The 22,354-nt window shown below is 34.3% G+C and overlaps 1 protein-coding gene across 2 annotated transcripts; it reads right to left on the reverse strand.

Moving 5' to 3' along the window:
* Nucleotides 1-4,966: 4,966 nt before the first annotated feature.
* LOC106066633 (PCNA-interacting partner-like) lies at nt 4,967-22,243 on the reverse strand. 2 transcript variants are annotated; one of them, XM_056031024.1, is made up of 11 exons: nt 22,184-22,243; nt 20,152-20,330; nt 19,357-19,788; nt 18,481-18,957; nt 18,031-18,195; nt 17,557-17,711; nt 16,127-16,292; nt 15,761-15,930; nt 15,190-15,280; nt 14,578-14,669; nt 4,967-14,264 (listed from the first exon to the last, which is right to left on the reverse strand). In XM_056031024.1, the coding sequence occupies exons 2-11, from the start codon at nt 20,308-20,310 to the stop codon at nt 13,928-13,930; spliced, it is 2,244 nt and encodes a 747-aa protein (XP_055886999.1). In that variant the 5' UTR covers nt 20,311-20,330; nt 22,184-22,243; the 3' UTR covers nt 4,967-13,927. The 2 variants fall into 2 exon arrangements, with proteins under 2 accessions (XP_055886999.1, XP_055886998.1); XM_056031023.1 differs by lacking the exon at nt 22,184-22,243 and adding an exon at nt 21,295-21,382.
* Nucleotides 22,244-22,354: the final 111 nt, after the last annotated feature.

A 22,354-nucleotide genomic window follows, 5' to 3' on the forward strand; every position in this document is an offset into this window, starting at 1 on the left:
ATTTATATCAGCCTACTGTCACTCAATCATCCGCCTTTTGTTCCTCATCATTAAAGATGGACCTATGGGTAAGATGAGGTGGTGGACATGTTTATGGTGGAATGTTGCGACGTAATAACCGCTCTATTATTATATCGTCTGCTAACAGATGTTCAACTGGACTCTAGTAATACTATAAACTGTTGGTCCATTTTCCCTAAAATTGAAAAGACTTGTACGCAGACAATCCTCAGTGTCACATAGGAGACTCCAGTTCTCTCCATTATACACAACTGGAGTGCAAAGTATCAAACAATACTTGTCATTTATTTTTTTTATTACAAAAAAGTTTCGAAGATTAACTTAATGCCCCTGTGGGCACTTTCATGAGAACATAACAATAGGTGTCCCTCATTTTAATTTTTTAACATTGCTTCCATTGGGAATTTAAAAAAAAAAAATTGTATAAAGAGAAGAGCAGTAGTTCATGTGGCCACGCAGTCCCAGCTGTGACCTACATATTTTGCCACATATCGAAGACATACTGTTGTCTGCCGATGGTCAGTTCAGGTTATCTTTTTGCAGAGTACGTCTGACCTTGGCAATAGATTTTTTTTTTCCTTTTGGTCTCAAATGTTTATCCCGCGGCCTTTGTGAGAAATCTCCAGCTGTCTCGTTAGGAAGCCGCCTGCTGCCAGGTGCTCTATTCTGTGGTACGTAAAATGATCATTAAATCGTTTTTGGGGAGCCATTCTATAGCGCCACCATTCAGCTAACCGAAAAAAAAAAGGATTGCCTTTGACATACATTTTTCTCCTATACTAGATATGTGCTCTGCCAGCGTGGCTGTCGAGCTATAAGCAGTCCCTCTGTTCATACCGGCATTCACAAGTCATTTCGTCATTTATAGTGCGGTAAACACAATCCAGAAATGGCGTCTTTATTTTTTGTCTTACTTTTATTAAATTCCTCATTAAGAAACTATATAAACTGTGCGTATTAATTGCATAGTCAGAAAGTCATTTTGCAGTGCAGTCTTGCCATCGTATACATTTATCCATGCATGTAAATAATTCACTTAAACTCTGCTAAGTCGTTGGTTTTGACAAAAAATCTACAACCGTTTGCATAAATGTGTTAAAAATATGGTGAATTGGGATCACTCGTGTTGAGGATCCTGAAGTATTTGTTATCATTAATAGTGAATATTTGTAAAAGTGGTGTATATTTAGTAAAACACTGCTTGCATAAGTGATTTAGATTTTTCGCTTTCAGAAAAGAAAAATGTAGCCGTTGCATCAGAACTTTAAATGGTCTAAAATATTGTGATGTCGGATTTTCCCTATCTTTTCTAGTTTACGAGATCTAAACGGGACGGATGGACAGAGAGGCCAAACAAAACTAATAGAGTCTTTTCCCCTTTCGGGGGCCGCTAAAAATAAATCTAAATCCTTAATTAGGTGTCTTATAGTACTGGTGGCGCTCTACAATTCAGGCGATAATATGAAAAACTATATGTTTATTAGATTTGTTCTCTTTGAAAAAAATAGTAACCAATTTTTGTGTAAATGTAGTAGTTAATATGACATATCTTACATAACTAAACGGGACGGACGGAAGGACATTCCACACAAAACTAATAGCGTCTTTCCCCTTTCGGTGTCGCAAAAAATTAATCCGACGAACAAAAGAGTTGCTTGGCTGTTTTCAAAGTAAGATAAAGTATTTGGTGAAATCGGATTTCAGATAGCGCTTTTTGTTCTTGAGACGTGAATGTGACAAACAGACAACACAGTTACAAGGGCGGGGGCCTGTGCAAAAAGAAGACTACATTCATCAAATTTTACGACCATAAAATTCTGAACTAACTCTTTAGTAAGCCAGAGTGATACTGACCATCTGTTATGTTGGATAACTAATGTTACTAAGTATTCTCTAATGGCAATAGCAAAGCATGTCCCTTTCTTTCTTTTAAAATTTTTCGACCCATTAAAAGGGAAAAGTTGCTTCTAAATTGTTTAGGTAAGCTACTGAAACGTTGGATTTCAACATGTTTTGTAGGTTGCTAATTTGGAGTGCAACGGCTGCTTTGGGCTTCTGAAATCGAATCGTTATTTTTTGTTTAATTTATTTTGCAACGAGTTATTGTTTTTCTTTTCATACAAAGATCCCATTTTAAAAACAATACATGAAAGACGTGGTACTAAGAATAGTAATTGTCTTGGTACTAACACAAATACAGGGAAATACTCAAATAAAAAACAAAAACAATTTCATCTCATACATTGTTAAAGACAACTGTAAATCTGGGATATAGTTAGTTTGAATCTTTTGAGATAGAAAGAGAGAGAGAGAGAGAGAGAGACAGACAGACAGATAGATAGATAGATAGATAGATAGATAGATAGATAGATAGATAGATAGATAGATAGATAGATAAAGTTTATGAAAGGAAAGGTTGAGTTCTTCGCTCGTAAACATGCCTATAGATTGAAAAACAACCTATATTACAAAAACTCATCAGAATTGATGCACGACAGTTTGTAGGTCTACTTATCGATTCCGATACCACGGGAGACAACCGAGTTCGCCAGTTTATGGTGTCCAAGCAATATCGTTAGGGTTGTGTCCCATCAATCAAAAACAACAAAAAAAGTTGGAACAATACACCTGGAAACTCCTCCTCTCCTCCCCCCTCTGCCCTCGTTACCTCTGAATGTGTAAAGACATAGTCTACTGTAAGAGTGTCGAATTTCTTTATAGTCGACTTTCAGTACTAGACGAGAGATTCTACTACTTGCTGAACTGAAAGGAATATAAAGACGACGTGACTCAATAGCAGAAAGAACACCTAAGCCAGAGGTTCTCAAACTTTTTTTTTACCCACGGACCCTTAAATGTATGTAGTCAAAGCTTGCTAATAGACCCCTAAGTGAAAAAAAGGTACATTAATGTTTAGTATATAAATTACAAATAAAAAAAATGGTGAAAGATTGTTTATAGAAAATATGACTTTTGTTCAAAAAGGAATCTTTTAAAAAGTCATGACTGGGAAATCAGGCTCAATGTTTGTAAAGAACAACCGCAAATCTCCACGAGCACAAGTTTGTATTCCGTTTCTTGTATTTGTTGAGGCTCATGACGTCACTGAATCTATGTTCTACCAGTAGAGACCTCAATAAGCTGCTCCGGTAGTTGAATAGATTCATCTAGGAATGGGATCTGAGTTTGTCTATGCGCTAAAGGGTTCAATACCCAGTCAAGAATATCCAAGTGAAGAATTTTTTTCAAATCTTTAGGTCGTCATTGAATAGTACGTAACAGACATATTAAACAGTAGTGAGGGATGAGTTGGTTCTTATTCAAATTATCCGATCGGATAAACTGGCTTATAGCTAACAAAAATATTGTAATTGCATACAATTTTCCTCTTTCTTTGATCCCACTGAGGTCCGCGGACCACAGTTTGAGAACCACCGACCTAAGCCATTGACTTGCTTCAAACTAAATTTGTTAACTGTAAGGTTGGCTTTAGTTAACACGTGTCTAGAACAGAACGTGCTCAGGGTGGTAGACAGAGTCACAAGTCTTTCGTACTGATATCGGAATAACTATAAATGTTGAATCACATTTGAAAGTCATGTTACCCTGTGGAGCGTTGCAGGTTTGCTGCGACAACCAACCAACGTTCCCCACTCCTTCTGAAGTCAGTCCACACCACTAAAACATTTGTATAGAAACGATAATGTATAGTGAACAACTAATTAAAGTATCATTGATACCTGACACACTGGTCACAAAATCAACCATGTTCGAAACGCCAGCTTTACCTAGATTTGTGTAAGGCTTTCTCGTATACCAAACGAAATGAAATAGTTGTCCATGTCCAAACGGTGGGTAATGTAACCTTGACCCTCTAAGTAATACAACTATTACCTGTCGTTTAGAACAGTGATGCCCAACATAAATCGACCTGCGGGCCATTTTAATTTCCGACACTGGTGTCGCGGGCCACATAAACGGAAAGGTACAAAAACGAAATGAAATTGACCTGAAACTATTTGATTAGAAACCCGTGGATCTAGCCCTTACATTTATTAAAGGGAAATTATTATCTTTTTTTTTATTTTTCATGCGTCAGAAAACGGCTTCATTTCTCTCCTAAAACATGAGCGACAGTGTAGCTAGCTTGACCAACGACTCATATTCTTGACTCTTTTTGGTAAATATTCACATTAATTTTCTAATATCTAAACGTAGTTCAACAATCTTTTTATTCGAATGACGCCAGATTTGTTTTATAATGCTTTACAAATTAAATATGTTGGTTTATGGTAAGCTTATTATTTTGTTCCACAATACAGTAAAGATCCATTCACTTTTCCTGGTAGATTCTACATTCACGAGTCCCATTTCAGAAACGCACAAGTGTTAAAGGTTAATAGTGAGGCTCCTAAAGTAGGTAAAGATGCATTTTTCAACCTTTTTTTTTTAATTACGGAAAAAAAGGTGGAGGGGGGGGGGATTTTCTACACTTTGTTCTGACGTTTCAACGGGCCGGATAGAACCACGTCGCGGGCCGGGTGTGGCCCGCGGGCCGTATTTTGGGCATCACTGGTTTAGAATATTGGTCCTCAATGTAGTAAAGTTTCCCTTTAAGACATTTCGAGCTATGAGCAGATGATCTAATTCCATCTGTTTTTGAGGCCCAAGGTTAACGAGGGTGTCGTGTGGCCAGCACTTTACTTTTCCCCAACTGTCAGGAATCCATTAGAGCTGGATGGACAGGCTAAAAATCCCATTCTTCGAACCCAAACCCACTCATTTAAGAAAGCTAAGTGATTGACCACTCAGCCACCACACCCCCTCCTCAGTTTTAAATATTTGTAAGTTTTTCAAAAATTGACGAATAAGAAATGAAAAAATGATCCGTAGTGCAGGAATTGTCCAAATCAAATGTCCACGAATGAAATAACACAAAAGTAAATGAGTGGCAAAACAAAGTTTATTTATGACAACATAATCACGTGTTCATGTACTTGCATTTAAAAAAAAAAACATAATTAAAACCTAAGACTGTCACCATTTCAAAAATGTATTAATAATGATAAATGTTTTAAAGCATATCACCCCTAAAATACACCACATATAATACGCTTCTTTATCATTGACATGTACTTGGCACATACATATATATACATTTAATAAAGTACTCAGAAAGACACAAAGATAAAGGAACATTCCTCGTTCCAATGGCTAGGACAAATTTATACAAATGATCATTCTTCCCTAGTGCTAGTGCTATTAGAGCATGGAATAGGTTCCCTGAGCTAGCCAGAACCCCCGATTCAAAAGCCAAGCGCTTATCACTCAGCTACTGCACCTCCTATTTATGATGCAAAGAACAACAATTATTTTTATGTGACGTTTTATGTGAGTCTTAGAAAATAATGTTTGTAATTCCCTATTCTTCATTATGGGAGAATACTTCAATAAAGAGGCTAAAGCATTATGAATAGTTGATAGTGTTAATGTCTGCTTACAAAAGGCATGGAAGTGACAGAGAAAGAGTGTGAGTTAATAAAATGGTGGTCAAGTTTGTTGTATTGTATTAAATAATAGTTAAATTACTTTTCAATACCAGTAGTAAGAAAGCTACGTAATGTTAAAATGCAGTTAGAAATCGTTGTTCTATATTTAAAAAAAAATATAAGTTATTTTGTAATATTAGAGATGATTTTAGGTCATTCTGTGTGTCAAATATACTGCACTCTTTAATCATTTCTTCAGTATATTATGTCATTTATTGAATGATGTTTAAGAGCTTCCAAATAATTGTTTTTTAACATAACTCTTTACTTTTTATTTCATAATACCAGTCATAATGATAATTTTAATTGTCAGGGAGAAAATGCATTTACATACTGTTATGACATGATTAGGAATTAGTTATTTGTTTCGGGAATAGGGTAAAGTTTTACTTAGCGACGATGACGTAAAGTTGGATAAAAAAGAAGAACGATCTAAATGACGCTAAAAGAAGACGCTTCTTGTAGAGCAGTACAATAGATATACGGATTTACGGACATAGCTGACATCGGACGATTCCCTTCTTGATTATTAAATATATTTGTAAAACAACATCAGCGTCGACTACATATTTGATTGTTTCGGCCTTTCGCCGGTGTTACTGAAGTAGTTCAGCGTTACTTCCAGTCAGATCTACACTAGATATATTTCCAAGAATCAACACCGCGCGGAAGCCTTAACAATACTATGTTAGAAAAAATGTTTATATATGAAGGTCCCATAAAAAAAAAAGAACCATCTTACATTATATTCTAAAAAAATGCATTACATTTGCTTAAAACTCTACAAATATTTAAGTCTTTTGCACTAAATAATTGTTAAGATAAAACGTGAAATTCTGCAAATCACTAAAATGCAAAATAATATACAATATTGTAAGAGACATACTGTAATGTTGACCCATATATCATACAGCTCAAGTGAGATTTCTTTGTCAACAAAAAAATCACATTTTTATTCAAAATTTGCTATATGATAAATATAGAACTGAGATATAGCTGAGAACACCTGATGCATCAGAAAAGCACTATTTTTGTTTGCTTTGTAAAATCCTTCACATCTTCTGTCCAGACACCATTAGCAGAAGGGACATCCTGCAATGAAGCAGCCCATTTTAGTTTTGATTAAAGAAAGGAAACGCGTATAGCGATTCCGACCATTGCTAGGCCAACGCAAAATGCTTTGCGAGTAGTACCAGAGAACATTTTGGACTTACGATATTATAGCGATGTGAACATTTGGACTGTCCCTCTTTATTAGCTTTAAGTTTTAATTCGAAGCAATCTCTGGTGCAATTTATTTTTTTGTGGTTTTGTATTCAGTAAGTTATCTAAAATGAGTTATCAAGTCCAGCATCACAAAATAATTTAGTTAAATCAGTGATCTGCCCGAGAACCAGCAACAGCAATGTCCCACCCTCAGTGGGTACTAAATATTGGAAACAAAAGAATGCTAGGGCTAGACAGGCAATGCAGAATCCCAGTGTGGCTTTTACTCAGGGAGATCCACAATCGACATGCTAATCTCCATCCGTCAGCTACAGTAAAAGTGCAGAGAACAAAGGATGCCTTTATACATAGCTTTCGTTGACCGGACTAAGGTCTACGATCCAGTCAACAGAAATGGCCTCTTTAAAACTTTACAGGTTGTCCACCGAAGTTAAACTATTGTTATGACATGATTAGGAATTAGTTATTTGTTTCGGGAATAAGGGGAAAGTTTTAATTAGCGACAAGTGACGTGACAGATCTTTAAAAAAGAAGAACGCTCTAAGTGACGCTAAAAGGAAGACGCTTCTTGTAGAGTAGTAGACTTGAGTACGACATAATTGACATCGGACGATTCCCTTCTTGAGTATTAAACATATTTGTAGAACAACATATCAGCGTCGACTACATATTTGATTGTTTCGGCCTTTCGCCGGTGTTACTGAAGTAGTTGAGTTCAGCGTTACTTCCAGTCAGATCTACACTAGACAGATTGCCAAGAATCAACACCGCGCGGAGGCCTTAACACTATGCAACTATTGAAAAAGAGGGACTGGCCATTGTTTGGTGCATAACAAAGCTAAGTTTTTATCTGATGGGGGCTAAATTTCAATTGTGGACTGATCATGCTCCATTGGCATTCATTAATTTAAATAAATGTGGTAACAATAGAAATGCTGGGTGGGCATTACAACTGATGGACTATACATTTGAGGTCAGGACAATACCAGGGAAAGAAAATGTTGTAGCAGAGAAATAGGAAAGTGTAGAGTATATAATAACTACTTACATTCTGTTAAGAACAAAACTATTTTATTGGATTCACATTTGTGAGAAAAATTCTGGCACTGAGTGTCATAGATATTCCATAGAGAAATGACAAAGTGTAAGTGTGCACAACAATACTAAGTGAGCAGATATGGATTGTGGTGAATGGTGTTAATGAAATGTGAAACATGTCTATTTGGCATACCATTGTTGTAACCCTGTTCCTCCCTGACTAACCATTTTTTTTGTTTCCACGTGCAAAGTAGGGTGTTTGTTGTTTATGCTGTTGGGCGTAAATGACCTTGACTAAGGAAAAATGTGTTAAGAGACTTTAGTTTTGATCGCGGATTTTTCAACGGAGGATTGTTTTTTTTTCGTAAATCGGTTTTTGTGACTAGTTGTATGTACATTTGATTAGGAGAACTGTGAAATTATTTCGATGACTTGGAGTATTGACTGTTTACATATAGATATATGTTGACAGAAGTTGTTTCAATTGTCCATAATAATAGTTATTATTGTGATGGTTACTGTCACTATTGATGAATATAAATGTTATCCAATGTTAGAATTGTATTGTTAATAACATGGCATAGTGTATGATTTTGTGTTGTATTACATTATGGTGCTATATGTTAGAGAGAATGTATAATTCTTTTAAAAATTAGAATAGTCTGAGGATTTATTTGGTGATTTGTATTTTGGACGTTCGATGTACATCGAACTTGTTGAACAAGGGGGGTGTTACGTGCGCATGTTAGTGTAAATGTGAAACGGTGCGAATGCTTGTAGAAAGGAGAGGAGAACCAAAATGAAGAGATAGAAACCAAATAGTGTTCGAGTGTTCATGGAAATTAAATGAGTTCTAAACGATGACGTTGTTGTTTTAGTTCAAAGAGTCTCATCTTAGAAAAGAACGTAACAATGGACTACCTATGAAAAGCAAAAGAGAGAAAACTAAATGTATCCCAGTTGCGCTGCCTCCGATGGATCTTAATAATCACATGGCAAGAGGAGCAGCACAGAGATCCTTAAATCTGACAGTCGCCTGGTTCAAACTTTGCACAAGAATATATACCCGGATATTGGAAACCTTCACGTAGAGGACGCATCCTAGTTTACGGAGAGCCATTCGGACACCAAATAATGAAACGATCAACACAAGTCTAAATGTTTTTGCATCAGAAACAAAAACTTATATTTCTGTGAACACAGTTGTGGAGATCGATGACGCTGTGCACAGAATTTATCCACAGTCTAAGTCACAAGGCTTTCCTCAACACTATCGGGTTGGCGCATCAATCATTCTTATAAGAAATGTGAAGCCCCCCAAAACCGTGAAAGTTTCATTGCCCTATTGAGAACACTAGTCTCTAGTAATAGCACGAGACCTAAGTCTAGTCCCTCCACAAGAACGTAATCGAAACCTGCCTTTCAACAGGTGGTGGTAAAGATGGTGGTAAAGGTGACTTTTGATCCCTAGTATCCCTCTAAAACTATCAGACTTGATAAGTCTAGCGTAAGGTAAGACAATTATAATAAACTACATAGAGGTATTTATATAGTCGGTGCGCGCGTGGTGCGAATGTGGCATGATGGTAGAGAGGAAGTCGAAATATTATGGAAAGACATTGTATTTATTGATATAACTGAGATATTCATACATTGGAGAAAGCTGAAGAAAGAGTATGCAATGAAAATTTAAAAAAAATAATTTAAATAATTCAGAGACAAGTGTCTTGTGTTGTAACAGTTATATTCCAGTTGAACTAGAAACTTATTTATAACTGATTTTGTCTCCTTGGCAATTACGATACTAAATGATTTCTACTAAACCTGAAAAAGACCAATGTCTAAACAGGTTTCAATGATATGACCCATGACATTTACCAAGGGAAAAAAGTATGGCTAGGAAAAATTAACAACTTTGTTACAATGAAAAAGATCTGAGAGGCAGCATACTTAATAGGGATGTTGTTAAGAGTTGCAAACCTCTTCCTAGAAACAGAAGACGCAATACAAAACGAGTTTATCAGGACTTAAGAAAGGCAGATCCTTACACTTGATAGTTATGAAAATAAAGGAGAATCGAGTGTGCACATAATGGCAGGATGTCCACATTTGTTAGAATCTGAATATTAAGGAAAAGTGCAGTATTTTATCATATTGTAATAATCCTGCTCCTACAAGGACTCATACGGTGCGTACCAGCGCACTGTTAGACAGGCGACCTGATTACATTGCGACATAATCAGCATTTTTTAAAATTATTCCTTTCATATTGTGTATTGTGTTTCAGGGAATAAACGTGTTTCTATTTTTATGGACTATTTTATTAGTTGCATGTTAAAAACTAGTGTTTCGGTGGATAGCATAAATAATATGATCATCAATGAATCAATGTACACACCCGCCATCTTGGAAACAAATGGCCGATACATAACAAACCGCCATGAGCCCATCAACACACAGACAAAGCGAAACAAACGAGGTCGTAGAGGATGAGTTCGAGTCTGTGAACACATGATTGTACCAAAGAAGAAAATTATAACATTCAGTAATAATAGACCCTGGATCACCAACATTAAAAATTAAACATTCTATCGTCATCGAGAAGTACATAGAAGTCTATTTATAAAGCACTGGTTATGAGTGTGTATGTGTTTTTCGTGTGTGAATGTCGTTCGTATGTTCATCTATACTGTTTCTGTACAGTATTTACGCTGAGGTTGTCAATTGTAATGAAACCGAATTTCCATATGATTGGAGCAATAAAAGTTATCTTATCTTATTTTATAAGAAATGAACAGTCTAGAGAGCTATGTTGACATTAGAGAGAAGAAGCAAACGAGTTTCGCCCAAGTCTAGAGCTGATGGAGAAGCTATGCTAAAGACTCTGTTATATGCTCTGTGTTTGTGATGTCATGTTAATAAAGACCTGTATTCGTTGAGTTGCCAACATTTGATCATTACACTGGTGTCAGAAATGGGATAAGGACAGTAGTGACCTCATGAAAACCAGGTATGATAGAAGAGCCAATTCTACTGGATTTGTAGAACATGATCTCGTTTGGCTGTACTAACAAAGAGATTGAAGGTAAGATCGCCAATTTACAAAAGGATTGGGATGACCCATATCGGATTTTGAAACGGATCAACGACGTAGTATACCGTACCCAGAGGGGCCCTCGAACTAAATGCAAGATGGTACATGTCGATCAGTTGTACCAATATTGTGAAGAGGAGGGCGGGACAGAGTCATTTTGAGACGAATAGACATAGGAAGGAGCAATGTTATAACCCTATCTTGCAGTAGGTCTATGGCTGCGCACCACCGCACTATAACGAAACTACATATGGCTAATTAGCGTTTAAAATTCATTTGATAGATTGACTGTGAAACATCTAAGACATTTGTTTTAGAAGAAGACAAGAAAGTTGAAACATTTAAAAGGTTTATACCATTCAGCATAAAATCAAGATACATTTAATTTACATGTTGGTCACAGTTTAAATAAATGTCCAATACAAGTAGACTCAAGCCATATTGAGCTAGCTCACAAAATGATTCGAATACAGATGCATAATGCTTACAACGGTGGATGTGGCAACAAGCTATTGGTCTAAACTGCCCACAGGTTGTGACCTGTAAAGTCAGGTCAGTGTTGAGGTCTTCTATACCGCATGGTCCCGCTTGGAGAGAGAGCTAGAACCTTAAAAAAGCTGTTGGAGTTGAAGCTGGGTAGCAGACTTTGAACGAGGTGAAGTACTTGGAGTGTTTTGATTTCAGATTGCTGTAGGTATATAAATATTGTTTTCCTTTTTATCACTTCTGATGTATATACGTTGGAGGTTCCAAATTCATGCCACAAATAGACTGAACTGGGGCTTGGAGTTGCTCGCCAGCGATTCAACCCCTTGACAACAACCCAAGGCAACCTAAATATAGAAGCAGTTTGTGACCAATGGGTCTAAAATTAATAAAAGCAAATCATAAGGTAGGGTAAGTAAAAATAATTCTTCACTTAATCTGAAAATAGTAGACAGAATTAAAATTGAGGGATTGTATGGATTTGGAATAGTAATCCTCTTTACTATTCAAAAGATTGGTGGGATACCATTGCTAGCAAAGTCTAGTCATTTTATTAAGATATACAAGCACAGCTCTACCATTTTTAGGACGGCTATTATGATAAATAATAAGATAATTCCATAAAAATTGGTCTACTACCAGGCAGGTGTCACAGAGCTTCCATCTAATGTATTAAGCCAAACCTTGTGATAGTGTGCTTGTTTTGAGTGACTGTGTATGGAAAAACCAGTTGACCTTTATTGTACATGGATGAGTGGACAGCTAAGAAAGTGTGTAGTCAGGACTGTGTGGAAATGGGTCAGATAGACAACAGGATGCTGGAGTGAAGGATAAGAATGTCAAACTAATAATGAAATGTGATAATATCGATTAGAGTTGTCTTTAGTGGGTCTATTACAAACCTAACTAGTGAAACGTGTAGGAGGTAAAGAGTATAATGTCCATTATTTCTTTAATTTCCTTGACTTCTATTTGAATTCATTGGATTCCTTTATAAATATATAAATACATTCTCTGTCGAGAAAAAGATCTGGAAGGTAGCCTGGTTCCCCCTTCGGTCACTTTGCTATTTAAATTGGCATGCTAAGGAGCCATCAAAGCCACAATGGCAAGCCTCAAGACCATTTTAAACCTGAATCTGGATGAAGTGGGTTCTCTTTATAGGTTTGAGAGCCCACTTGTTTGGTTCCTAGTCCCAACCAGCGCAAGGGTGAGACACATATACTGGAAAGTCCTTTGGGACAAGAGACCCTCAAAGTCAAGATCTTCACGATAGAGAACGAAAAAAACAAAATAACTTTACATTGGGTAGTACCCGCTATCCTTGAAAGTAAAATAATAAAATCTTTGAGTCCTTCGCTGATGAACGATGGAAGACAGAAGTTCCCATTAAACTCAGGAAATCTGACAAATGGACCACATGGCTTAAAATTAGTTGAGGGACAGAGGTCCCACACTACATTCACATCAAATACGAGGACCACATGATGTAAAAGGTCCTGATCCTATACCTGGGAGAAGACAGCAGTGCTGGCCCTGTGGGCAGGACCAACACTAGTCAAACCAGTGTCCCAATAGAGCAAAATATAAGGGAGAGAAAAAAAAACACTTCATACATTGAAATTATGACAAAAATATTGACTTCCTGATGTACAATGACTAAAAGTAGATCATAGCATTGTCTTTTAAGTTTTTGTCTTTGTTTTTGAGTTTGTTACATAAAATGTGTTAATGAAATAAAAAAAAAATTAATCAATCCCAAAATACATAAAACATTTACAAGACTAGTATCCAATCATGAGTTTGGAGGTCTTGTCAATATTACAAAACAAAGTTTATAGGTGCTATTACCAAGACTGAAAAAGTAGGTTACAAAAAAAACAACAAAAAAACACATACAGTTGAATAAATAAAACCCAAACTTCATTTACAATAAATAGCTAAATAATAAGCTGAAGCTTATGTGCCACAACGAAAGATTAATTAATTAATTAATATTAAATAAATAAATATTCTGGTTATTATATATATCATATATTAGCATCACTAAGTTAGACTAATTTACTCTAGTGCTGCTATTATATGTTACATGTCACACAATTCAATAGTCACAACCTTTTAAATTTCTACAAAAGTAAATATAAAAAAAAAACTAAAAGAAAAAAAAAAACGACCATGCTATGTGGTCTCATGGTGAAAGAGTAACATAATATTCTCAAAGTAAAATTCTTATTTCTGTGCACTCAAAAACAAACATTTCAAGGCAGAGTTTAATAAATAGTTAGATTAAACATTGGAATATTCTTATGCGGCAGTGTTTCCAAAAGTGTGGTACACATACCCTCATGGGTACAGTAAGAAGAAAATAGCTCTTTCGTATCAAAAAATGTTCATTTACAATTTACACAATCCTGATATAACTTTCTATAATTAGCAAACTCAAATTAAAGCAAAAAGTTCTTCCTATTTATCATTAAAAAAATATATAAAAAAATAAACATGTAACCCTATTTTACATCCTAAAAAATCCTGTAATTTTTGCCTGACCTTTCACCTGTGGCATTAGCCGCCTCCTACAAGAGCTTTTAGGATTCCCCTTTTTAAACTGAGCAGCTCCTGATTTGGAAGACTTTGGTGAGCTTAGAGCTGTATTCTGCTGCTTGGATTTGACTTCCTCTGCAAGGGCAGGAACTGTGACCAGATTTTCTTGACCAGCAACAGCCATGTGACTTCTTTTGTTTCCTTTTAGCTTGGTAACTTTGCCCAACAATGGTAAAGAATTAGAATTGTGAGTGAAAGATGACTTATTGTCCAGCGTCCCTTTTTCCCCAGACTGCACAATTGTTTTACTGGAACACATTAGAACAAAAAACAATTGCAAAAAAAAAATTAGAGAAACTTAATTAAACTTATAAAGATAAAATATGAAATGTTAAATTATTAAGTCTAGAGTATCTACATTTAAAAATGACTACACTAATTTCAAACCTTTTACACAAACTATTTTTAAGACTTTTCACATTTAATCATATTTCCTGTTAGATAATATTTTCATTTTGTTTGAAACATTTAAGAATTTATGGATTTCAATGATTATATAAAATCTTATATGATCTTATATGATAAGGTCATGATGATATAACAAAGGTTTCTAATTCATACCTCGGAATAACATCAATGGTGCTGAGTGTGGCCTGTGACATCATCAACTCATCTGGTATTTTATCCGTTTCTAAATATAGTGCACAAGAAACCTATTGGCAAGAAAATATTTTAAAAGTTAGATAGTACAGTACAAAAATATATTGTTTCAGCTGGCTTTGTTTTTAAAAAGGGCTCAGTGAGTTTGTAAATTATAGTTTGTCAGTCAGATTGATTGGTATTCTTCAATAGTGTATCATTAACCTCCCAAAAACAAACGATGCTCAAAATGTGCACTATTTGGATTGTGGAATCGATGACCTGAGGTTTGAAACAAGTCGGATGTCATTCACTGACATCCATTCACTGACATCCAATAAGGGACAAGAACTATCTTAAGTAGAAAAAAATATTTCTGTATCTAATGAAACAGGCCAAGGATTAAATTGTGTGTACAAAGTAAAAATAATCCTGATCCTTTAGCATAAAGTTAAAAAGCATAAGTGAGATAGCGATTGTACTGTCAAACTAACACTTTCATAAACTGGTAGGTGACCCTACACATCAGTGGCTATCATTGCAAATGCCTGAAATAAAACAACACTAATAAATTAAAGATGCAATACTACTTACAAACTGTTTCTTGCACAGATTTGTAGTCCTCTTAAAGTTACTGGTAGAAACCTCAGGCTGGTCGCTGTCTAAGTCAACAATTGCAGGTGACCTGGAAAAACACACACAAAAAAAAAAAAAAAAAAAACATTATAAAGAATACTAACAATGCAAAACGTAAGATTAGATAAAATTCAGATTGAGAATTAGTTATTTAAGCCCATGTCTAGTCAGAATAAAAATAGCCAATAGGCATTCATATATACTTGTCAATCCTCAGCATAGGATCAAGATAAATAATTTAAAGTTGTACGAGAGACAAACACATACAGAAATCATATAAAAGTGTATTATTAAGACTGAATAATGAACAGCTCCATGATCTACAATCTCTCACAAACTTCATTAGACTCTGGATATACAAATTTCCTATGACAAAGGCAAATTGCAAGATTTTAAAACTACACCTTAATATATAGTGTTCATTATCTGATTGCTGCTTATAAACCACAATTGATGAAGTACAAGTATATATAAACTATTTCCCTTATATTACAGCTAGTGTACAAAAACTGAACTCTCTGACCCTCACCTAAACTGGGTAAGCAGACAGGGAATACGAGTGGGTGACTGGGATGAAATCTGGATGTCTGACATCAAGTGGTGATCAAGTTCAGAGATGCTCAGTGCAGACTGGTCCAAAAATGCTTGAATCACGCGCATACACTGCCGGCCCAGAACACTGCCACCAGAATTGATAGGCTAAATTAATAGTGAATTGTTGAAGGTAAAAAAAAATTACATCACTGTTGAATAGCCTAAAAATAAAATATATGCAATTAAATTATAAAAACAAAAATTACAAAAAAAAAAAAGTTATACAACACCAAAACCTAGATCTAGAAAAAAAATGTATCTACATAAACTTTTTAAAAATGTTAAATACATGTATACATACTCTCACTGGACTGCTTTCCTTACATTTCTCAAGTTCTTGTTTGGCTGCTAGTAATTTATTTAAGATGATGTCAGCTTCTGGATCAACCAAAGTTCTTGGAAATTTTCCACTTTTGCAGCGAGAAAGGTTAACTTTTATGATATTGACAATACGTCGACAAGCAGATCTTTAAGAAAAAAAAAAAGGATAATAAAGAAAGTTTTTTAAGTCATAGGTGAATCCTGATGATTACATTACAAAAATCACACAAAATTCAAATGAACCAATAGAAATTAAACAAACTGGCTTTGAAAATCCTGTTTAAAAAAATGTTTTAACTTGAATCTATATAATAGGTATTAAGTTACAGTTAAATCAGAAAATCAAAAGAAGCAGCAGTACTAGCATGTAAATATTTCTTTGAACACTTTAATTAGCTATACCATAGAATTTAAATTCTTGTTTAAAAAATGATTAATGTGTGTGTAAAAACTTTTTCAGATTTAAATAAATCATTTCCATTATTTTCGAACAAAAAATGTGCTATTAGAATATAAAAAATGGCCAGTACTTTGAGCCTTTAAGCACGGCATGATACAGACAATGGTGAAAGTGAATTTTCAAAAGCAATTTTGGGACCCCTCAACTCAAGAAAACATTAAGAAACTAGAACAGACACAAAATAGAGCAGTGCGATTCATAACAAACGAATATTCACATTTGACTAGAGTAACACCTTTAGTAAAATCACTAAATTTAGAAAGCCTTCAGGACAGACGACTCAAAAATAAAGTAGCAATTATACATAAAACACTGAACCATAATCTTCAAATACAAAAACAGAATTTAATAAAATACTCTGAAAGACACAAAGATAAAGGCACATTCCTCGTCCCATATGCTAGGACGAATTTGTACAAATGCTCCTTCTTCCCTAGTGCTATTAGAGCATGGAATGGGTTGCCTGAGCTAGCCAGGAAAACCAGTGACTTGGCAGAATTTAAGTCATTGGTTAATATGCATGACTAAATGCATGACACGTAGGACGTAATCATCTTCTTTTTTGAAGTAACGTCTGTATTATATAAGATAAGATAAGATAAGACAGCACAAATCAATATCAGCTTTTTCCTGAAGGGGCAAATAGAAAATTATATTCCAAGTAGATAAAAAAGAGAAATACATTTCATTAGCAAAATCCATGAAAAATAGAAATATGAAAGCTGAATAGTTGAAAGTACAGTAGCCTGAGATTGAATTTTGTTTTTTCATAAAACCGGTTCAGAAAAAAAATTTTTGGTAAGCAATACACAGGACAGAGAAAAATGTATAAGACTATCTCATGAAACTTGAAAGCAATCACAATGAATACTACTTTAGCTCAAGATAAACCATGGATAAATTTTTTTTTTAAAATGGTTGGAAAAATCTTGAGCCAATTTCTTACTTACTGGAGGTCCAACTCTTCCTCTACAACTGTCTGAAGTTTCTGTGTTAAGTCTAACAACATTCCCAGACCTTTCACATACTGCATCAGTGGATTATCCTGTGATGGGGCATATCCGCTTCCACCAAGATGGATACGTCTCATATACGAAGACAATGTCTGCGCAATACAAATAATTAATACTAAAATGTTTAGACATTGACAATTTCAATGCAAAAAGAAAAATAAGTTTGAACAACAAAATGAAGAAACAACAGAATAAGTTTTTTTATGGTAAATTATTTTTATATTTAATATAAATATTTTTATTTCTTTGTGATATTAATGTCAATAAGAAAAAAAGTATTTTTTTTTTTACATAAAATTTAATTAAATGTAATGCCTATTTAAAAGTTATTTCCACAAGAAGAACTACAATACTAGATGACTAAAAATTAGTGTGGCAGCACACCCTAAATATGGACACCATAAAATGTACCTGGTACAATGAAAGTCCAGACCTCGAAGCTTCATGCTTTAAATGTGTGAAGGCCATGTGATCCAGCTCTCTCTCAGGAATATTGAAGACACGAGCAAAGGCTAATTGACTTCTCGAGTTCACCAGCAGATGCAAGTATGATCTGAAAATGTCTTGCACCAGCAACTGTGGAAGAAACAAAACTATTATTCAAGAAGCTGACATTTAAACCTATAACATCTAAAAGATTACGTTGACAAAATGATATATGTGCCTGATATATTAAAGGTTGGACTAAGTTTAAAAAATGCTTCCTATTATCTATGACCTGTAGCAAAGCATGATATCAAGGACAGAAATATAACCAAAGGTATCCTTTTCTATTATGAAAAATGTTACTTACTTCTCATTGTGCTAACTAGTACCATGGAAGCTGTTAAAAATGATTAATAGGGTATATAATATGCATACCTTTTGCAACTCTTTCCTCTGTGATGGTGAATATGGAGTTCTAGGTAGTATATTAGCTGGTGAAATGCTTTGACTATGAGAGCATAGAACTTGTGTGTTGGTTGGAGTGCTGGGTACTTCATTAGGCACAGGTGATGTGCTTTGTCTTAAAACTTGTGTGTTGGTTGGAGTGCTGGGTACTTCATTAGGCACAGGTGATGTGCTTTGTCTTAAAACTTGTGTGTTGGTTGGAGTGCTGGGTACTTCATTAGGCACAGGTGATGTGCTTTGTCTTAAAACTTGTGTGTTGGTTGGAGTGCTGGGTACTTCATTAGGCACAGGTGATGTGCTTTGTCTTGGACTGCTTGGTGTTTTTATTATGGAAGGACTAATGGGCAGAGTACTTGGAACATTGGATAGAGCATCATCAACAGAAGCAACTTTCATTGGTTGACTTGCAGGTTCTTTCATCGATTTTAAAACATCCAATATTTTGGCCTGCATGAAAATGTAAATAATAATTTACAGAATTCATGTGCTGACCACAAACAGTTAATGTTCTAAAAATTGAAGTAGTTAACAAAAGAGCAAAAATGCTAAGATCAAATAACATTTTAAAAATTTAAAAAATACAGATATTTTTTGTTTAAGTGATGTTTTGTTAGAAAGCAGACTTGTGGTATTTTATAAAATATAAAAGAATAAAAAATATAAAAATAAATTGTATCCAATGTTAAGCTTTCTACTTGATTGAATGTTCAGTATTCAAAACTAAAAAATGTATAGTATTCATTTATTAACCAACAAAAACCTAATGACAGGTAACAAATCTAAACAAAAACCAAAACATATTATTAATGATATATAATTGCATTAAAAAAAAGTGAAAATTTTTACCTGCACAGAAATAAATTCGGTCACATCCAGCTCTAAATCATCAATTTCTGCATTAGTTTTCAAAGCCAGGCGCAGATCAGCCTGACAGTCTGTAATTACTTGAACAAAGTGTAAAAAAACATCAAGAACTGACCAGTGATTACTGTTTTTCTTGTACTCCTGGTAAATGCCAAAGACGTGGGCTTCTCTATTCTTGTCAGCCATCTCCAATTCATTAGAGACATCTGGACCAACTGTAGAATCCTCCAAAGAGACAGGCACACCATCAGCACCAGAAAGCATGCTACCTGCTGAGCAATCAGAACAGTTTTCCCCAAAAGCGCTGACATTATATTTCTCAATAGCCTGCTCAATTTTCTTGATGTTAAATTGTCTCAGGTTCTCAAACATCTCTAACACCTCTTTAGGGTCTGCTATAAAATCATTGCTCACCTGAAAAAGATCAAAGTATAATGGGGGAGTCTTCTAAAAAATAAGCTCTGTCTATCCTTAATATATATATACAGTGCTTTTTTTGTGACAAGAACGCACAGGAACGGCATACCAGCACCTTTTTCAATGAAGGGAAAAATTATTACTTTTCTTGTATTTTAATGTTTATTATTAAGTTATTAGTAGTTAAAAGTTAAGCAATCCATTACTGAGTACCGGCACCTATTCCTTTAAAAAAAAAAACTGTATGTATATATATTTAATAAACAACAGACAACATCATATAGTTAAAGTTCAAGCATTGCTGATAAACGTACTCGTAAAAAAAAAAGTCTTTTTTTAAAAAGCTGGGAGGGTAATTACCTTGTGGTTGTGGAAAGCTAGACAATACTGTAAGACTTGGAGATCATCAGCTTGTGAGAGAATAGTTGTTCGTTCATTAGGGAAAACATGAAATTTCCTGCACAATTTGACAATCAATGTTGGTAATGTTGAGCAACCTTCAGCTGGGGTCAAGGTCATTGTACACAAAGACTTTATGCCTAGTAATGATATAATCAAAGAAAATATAGAAGTATTTGTTGTTGTCCATTATTCTATTATAGGCAAGTTACAAAGCAGGAAAAAAAAAACAAAAAAAAAACATAAAAGTCCTTTTTTTTTCATAAAAGCATTGCTTGCTTAGTGGATTACCATAAATTAGTCATGTGCAAAATATGAAACATATATGCTAATTTGTCAATAGTTTTTTTTTAAGCTAAAGCATATTTGAATTTCTTGCATAATAAAAAAAAATTAATATAGATCTAGATTATTCTAGATTACTATAGATCTCCATCTAGTTATATATCGAGACTAACTAAATAAAAATTTACTAGATTTAGTTTTTAAAGTAAAAAAAATAAAAACATATTTATATATATAATAGATCCATAATTATAAGGTATGTCCGTAGACTCTAGCCATAGTAATAGCAGTCAGAATAGAATAGAAGATCTTCATAAGATCTAAGTCTAGCCTAGAGTTAGAGTAATCAACACTACTAAATCAAAAGAAACATTATATATATATATATTCAGATGATGTTAATATTAAGTCTGTTTCTAAATTTAATGAACTTGCAGAGTAAAATATTCTATAAGACTATATAACTAACTAATGAATCTAAAATCTAATAATTAAATAAACAAGTAATGGCAAATGGGTCTGTGATTTAAAAAAAAAAAAAAATTATAATACTAGAAGATCTATCATCTAGATCATTCAATCATTGTCATCATCTACTTCTAGAATAGAATTGACACTCATTTTTTACATTGACATACACATATATATAAATTAATAAATTATAGAATATAGATTATTAATATTATATTATTAATTATAGATCTAGGTCAGTAGGGGTATAGTAAGTTGTAACAATCAATAAAAATAGGTAAATAATGATAATCAGCTCTCTGTATAGTCATAGTGTATTGGTTCAATTAAAAAGAACAAACTCTAGACCTCAGATATAGAGTTAAGTTACTTATTCAAGTTATTCAGTTATTGGGAATGATTTGGATATCCCAAATTGGAATCCACATATTGATGAAACTACAAAAAATCAAACAAAGCATTAGGATTTATTAAAAGAAATTTCTATAAATCAAATAAGAACATAAAACTAAAATGTTACTTAACCTTGGTTAGGCCAATAATAGAATATGCATCCTCCGTTTGGGACCCCTCAACTCAAGAAAACATTAAGAAACTGGAACAGACACAAAATAGAGCAGTGCGATTCATAACAAACGAATATTCACATTTGACTAGAGTAACACCTTTAGTAAAATCACTAAATTTAGAAAGCCTTCAGGACAGAAGGCTCAAAAGTAAAGTAGCAATCATACATAAAACACTGAACCATAATCTTCAAATACAAAAACAAAATTTAATAAAATACTCTGAAAGACACAAAGATAAAGGCACATTCCTCGTCCCATATGCTAGGACAAATTTGTACAAATACTCCTTCTTCCCTAGTGCTATTAGAGCATGGAATGGGTTGCCTGAGCTAGCCAGGAAAACCAGTGACTTGGCAGAATTTAAGTCATTGGTTAATATGCATGACTAAATGCATGACGCGTAGGACGTAATCATCTTCTTTTTTGAAGTAACGTCTGTATTATTTAAGATAAGATAAGAAAGTCTCAGAAAGTTGATCAGTTGTTGGGAGGGGGGGGGGGAGGGGGTGACACCCTCTGAGCTAACATCACCGGGTGACACCAACCCTAGTCACAGTGTCGTAGTGACGCCAATGGCGTCACAGGACAGGTTAAGAACAATTCTTGAAATTGCCGTTTTCTTCAATCTAAAATTTTTAATTAGACCTAGACATTTATAAGGTTATTACGCTTTTACTATGATTCTATGATTTACGAATTACGATATTAATGAATACGTTAAATCTTGTAAACCGGAAGTATATCATAAATTACAATCAATTTTAATTCTGAATTAATTACACTGCAGTATAGAAAATTATTAACGCAAAGATTAATTAAGTTTGATCTTTAGTATATAA

This window comes from Biomphalaria glabrata, chromosome 5 (assembly GCF_947242115.1).
Source record: "Biomphalaria glabrata chromosome 5, xgBioGlab47.1, whole genome shotgun sequence".
Taxonomy (NCBI): Eukaryota; Metazoa; Mollusca; class Gastropoda; family Planorbidae; genus Biomphalaria; species Biomphalaria glabrata.